The sequence below is a fragment of the Psammomys obesus genome, unplaced genomic scaffold, assembly GCF_907164565.1.
Source record: "Psammomys obesus unplaced genomic scaffold, mPsaObe1.curated_primary_1811, whole genome shotgun sequence".
Taxonomy (NCBI): Eukaryota; Metazoa; Chordata; class Mammalia; order Rodentia; family Muridae; genus Psammomys; species Psammomys obesus.
This window is the reverse complement of record NW_026596028.1, coordinates 412,256-416,538: the sequence shown is the minus strand read 5'-3', so window position 1 is coordinate 416,538 and position 4,283 is coordinate 412,256. Positions and strand designations below refer to the sequence as shown.

General features: G+C 63.8%; 1 protein-coding gene across 1 annotated transcript in view; it reads left to right on the top strand.

The window, feature by feature from the left end:
• Phldb3 (pleckstrin homology like domain family B member 3) overlaps positions 1 to 3,012 on the top strand; it is a 7,728-nt gene extending 4,716 nt beyond the window's left edge. Inside the window, exons 9-10 of the mRNA XM_055620679.1 lie at positions 453 to 538; positions 1,588 to 3,012. Of these exons, the coding sequence (XP_055476654.1) occupies positions 453 to 538; positions 1,588 to 1,722 (221 nt within the window). The 3' untranslated portion in view covers positions 1,723 to 3,012. The remainder of the gene's footprint in view (positions 1 to 452; positions 539 to 1,587) is intronic.
• Positions 3,013 to 4,283: the final 1,271 nt, after the last annotated feature.

Sequence of the window (4,283 nt, the reverse complement as noted above, 5' to 3'; positions counted from 1 at the left end):
CGGGGTGGGGGGAGGGGAGTGGGGGCAGGGCTGGCCTACTACGCGGGCGAGGGGGGAGGGGAGGGCTGGCCCACTATTTGAGGGTGAGCCGAGCCGCTGAGACTCCAGCCCCTTCTCCCGGACACACCCCAAAGCCCACTTACTCAGTAACAGATCGGCTGAAGACCTGGTTGGCCTAAGCGGCGACCAGACCCCGTACCCTGCCTACCCCTGGGGCCCAGACCCGGGGACCCCGGACTCCTGCGCCCACCTCGAGGCTTGTGAGCTTTGCCGACCTCATGGCTTCACGCCCATTTGCACAGACTGCCACGTCCCTCCAGCCTCGGAATGTCGCTCACCTCAGTCAGTCTCGGGCGGCCCGGGACCCTGTTCCCGCACACAGGAGTGGGCACGCACGCACGCACGCACGCACCTTTCTCTAACGAGGCCCGTTTCCCTGTTCTTCCCGCCAGACAAGGAAGAGACCAAGCTCAAAGGCGTCATCTACTTCCAGGCCATCGAGGAGGTGTATCTCGACCATCTACGCTGTGCCTTCAAGGTGACAACCCTTGCCCAGTGCCACGCCTGTGGCCACCGGCCAGCACCGCAGAGTGCCCAAGCTGCCCATGCGTTAGTGTGTGGCCGCCCCGCCCTGGGCGCAGCAGTGCCCGCCGAAGGCCGAGGCAGGGGGATCTCCCTGAGCTTGAGCTCCAGCACAGCCAGGGCTACGTGGTGGTGGTGGGGGTGTGAGTTAGCTTGTAATCCAGCCCGGGGGAGGCTGAGGCAGGAGGATCTCCAGCTGGGTTATAAGGGGGCGAAGTGCCAGGCCAGAAGGAAAAGCGGCAGTTGACACTTAGGGCCCTCTTTGGAAGGGAGCCAACCATGTCTGCTCTTGGTCCCTGAGTCGGGGTTTCTCTGTGTAGCCCTGGCTGTCCGGAACTCGCAGGGATGCCCCTGCCTCTGCCCCTGCCTCCTGAGCGCTGGGATTAAAGGCGTGAGCCACCACGGCTCAGCTGTTTGTTTAAACACACCTTATAGATTTGTCTTCTGCCGCGAGGTCAGGGAGGTCGCTGGGCCTTCTAGAATGGAGGTACAGGGGAGTGTGCACACTGTGTGGGTGCTGGGAACTGAACCCAGGTCTTCCAAAGACTCGCCCCTGCCAGCCCATCTCTCCAGCCCCCAACTACGGGTTTTAAAGGTCAAATCGGAATCACGGCTTTTTAAAAAACTCTCAAACGTTACTTTTCTTTCCAAAAGGGCACATTTCTGCCCGGGTATAAGCTGACCACTTGGTGGTCAGCGAATGGGCCCCAGCTGGGCCTGCTGTAATCCCGGCCCTCAGGAGGTGGAGGCAGGAGGCTGGCATGTTTGAGGCTAGCCTGAGCTATGCAGTCAAACCCACTTTCAAAAGGAGGGGCGGGTAGAAGCCAGGCACGGGGGCGCACCCCGTTAGTCCCAGCACTGAGGGGAGCCGGGCAGATGGCTCCGGGTTCGAGGCCAGCCTGGCGGAGTTGCAGGCAGTCAGCGAAATCTTGTCTTGAAAAAAGAGAAGAGGGAGCGGGTTCGAAGACAGCCCGAAGGCTGAGGCCGCGCCGTCTCCTCCCGCAGAGCCCCAACCCCCGCCTGACCTTCTGCGTCAAGACCTACGAGCGCCTCTTCTACATGGTGGCCCCCAGCCCGGAGGCCATGCGCATTTGGATTGACGTCATCGTGACGGCTGCGGACGAAAACCACGCCCCCTGAGCGGCCCGCGCTCGGGAGCCCCGCCCCCGCGCGCTTCCGGCTGCCGGAGCCCCCGCCCCTCAGCGCGCGGTGTGCTCTCGGCCACGCCCCCCCGTGATGTGCTCTCGGCCCCGCCCCTCCGCGTTGTGCTCTCGGCCCCGCCCCCCGTGTTGTGCTCTCGGCCCCGCCCTCCGGCTGAGCCGCGGCGCCGGGGCTGCGGGGCTTCCGGCGGCGCGGTCGCCCGGTCCCGAGGCCGGCTTGGGGCAGGAGGGGAGGCGCGGCGGCGGGAACTATTTATTGGGGCTTCTCTGGGACCGAATGAACGACGGGAAAGCGGCGTTGCCGCGTGCGTCCCCGCGCTGCCGTCGGGGGTTCCTGGCGGTGGAGCCCCGCGGCGTGCGGGGATGGAGCAGGGGGCGGCCTCGGCCCGTCAGCCCGCAGACGGCACCGCTCAAACGTCCCCTCCCGCCCTGGGGTCCCCTAGGACGGGGCGGGGGCCGCCCGGGAACCGTCCCCGCTGCCCTGGCCGAGTCTGCCGGTCTGCTTCCCCTTCCCCGCTGCTCGCCCCCCGGGGCCCTCCCGGCAGCAGCTCTGCCTCCCGGCAGGCGTCTCCGCGGCGTGTGGCGAACGCCTCGCCGAACGGTTCAGCGCTTGAATCCGTCGTGAGCAAGGGGACAGCTGTGAACCGCCTCGCGGTGGGGACTCGCGGGCCGCGTGCGGGCCTCCCGGAGCTGCGCCATGGGCGGCCGTGGGAGCACGCACCCAGCTCGAGGCCCAGCTCCCAACTCACTTCGGGAGTGTGTTTGGAAGTCCAGGGTGGGGAGCAGTGGAGTGTAATGGACAGGGTTGCACGTGGGTCCCCCTTCCCTGACGGCTCGGAAAGCCTTTCCCAAGGGGAGTGGACCTGAGTTTCACAGCCTGTGCGGCCTGAGAGGACCAGAGACCCATCCCAGCCAGTCGACCAAATAAATATGCAAGCCAACCAAACAAGCCTGAAACAAGCCAGGGCCAGGCTCAGGTCAGCAGCCCAAACCCAGGCAGGCCTGAGCAGGGGCCGACTCCCTCCCGATGCTCGCTGCTCGCTCTTCTGGTCTGACCTGTTGGGGTTGCTCCCCTGAAACTCTCCCACGCTCCCGGGGCCTGCGGGGCCTCCTGAGCCTGAAGCACAGCAGTATCACTGTCTGCCGAGCCTGGCGCTCCGGAGGCTTCAGCCCTAGCTGACAAGGGACGGGATGAAACCCAGAGAGGGAGGTTGAGTTATCTGGAGCCTGGCAGCAGGATTAAAATGTCAGTCTGTCCAGTTCCAGGCCATTCTTTGTCACCGCGTCACCCTTTTTCTTTATGATAAAACGGAGGTTAAGTCAGGTGGTGACACACGCCTCCAATCCAGCCCTCGGGAGGCAGAGGCAGGTGGAGCTCTGTGGGTTCCAGGCCACAGAGTGAGCCCAGGCTAGCCAGGGCCACACAGCACCCAGAGATGGAAGACAGCTAAACCGGGGTCACACAGCAAAGACGTGGGGTCCCGAGGTGGCGGCTGTGGAGCTGGGGCCTGCTGTGAGTGGTCACAGGGATCACCCACTTTCTCTGAGTCGCCCCTGCATGCGGGGCCCCGCCCGGTGACTGGGGTGCTTGTCAGAGTCGGGGGCAGGGCGTTCCTGGGCAGGGCCTGGCCGGCTGAGGGTGGCGCGGCAGGGTCTCAGCTTCCCCTCTGACGTAGCCTACCGTTAAGGTCAGTGCTGGGGCTGGCAGAGGCAGGGGGATGCCCGGGACTTGCTGGCCCCCAGCCTCACTGTAGATTCAGGGAGAGACCCTGCCTCAGAGGAACAGGATGGAAGCGGTGGAGCAGGGCAGTGGGCTGCGGGGCCTCCACAGTGCGAACCTGCGGACAGGCGTGTGCGCAGGCCCTGCCAGGGTTGCATACAGGCACACACGCGCACACACACACGCACACACATGCACACTAACAGGCAAGGAGAGAGGTGACAAGTGTGGTGTGAGGTCTGCAGACTCAAGCCCAGTACCGTCACCAGCACACAGAAACCTCTACGCCACAGAGCAAATAACAAAGAACCTAGACAAATCCACACGCCCCACGTGAGGCTCTGAGGGTGACAGCGGAGCCCTCACCCCGCTTCTGCCCCTCCCAAGCTTCTCCCAGCCCCGACTTTCTCTCCTGTAAAATGGGCTCGATCTTCTCACAGGGGAGCTGCCGCGGTCTGCGGTCTGAGAAGTCTTCAGCAGTGCCGAGCACAGAGTTGCTGTTCCATAACAAGAGAGTGTCCTCACCGCATGGGGCAGGGCTCAGGAGAACGTGCCAGCTGCTGTTTGCAAGTTTCTGGCACAGAGCAAATGCGCCGTTCTTGGATGTTATTGTAATTGGTGTTGTGCTTAGTGTTAGAGAATGGAATTTAGAACAAGGAATATCAGAAACTTAGAAACCCCTCCTTCCCCCCCATTCTTTTATATGCTGAAGATTGCACCTAGAGACTCATGCATACTAAGCAAGAGATCTGCCCCCGAGCCACCCCAGCCCTCACTGGGGGAGTCTAGGCAGGGGCTCTACCCCTGAGCCACCCCAGCCC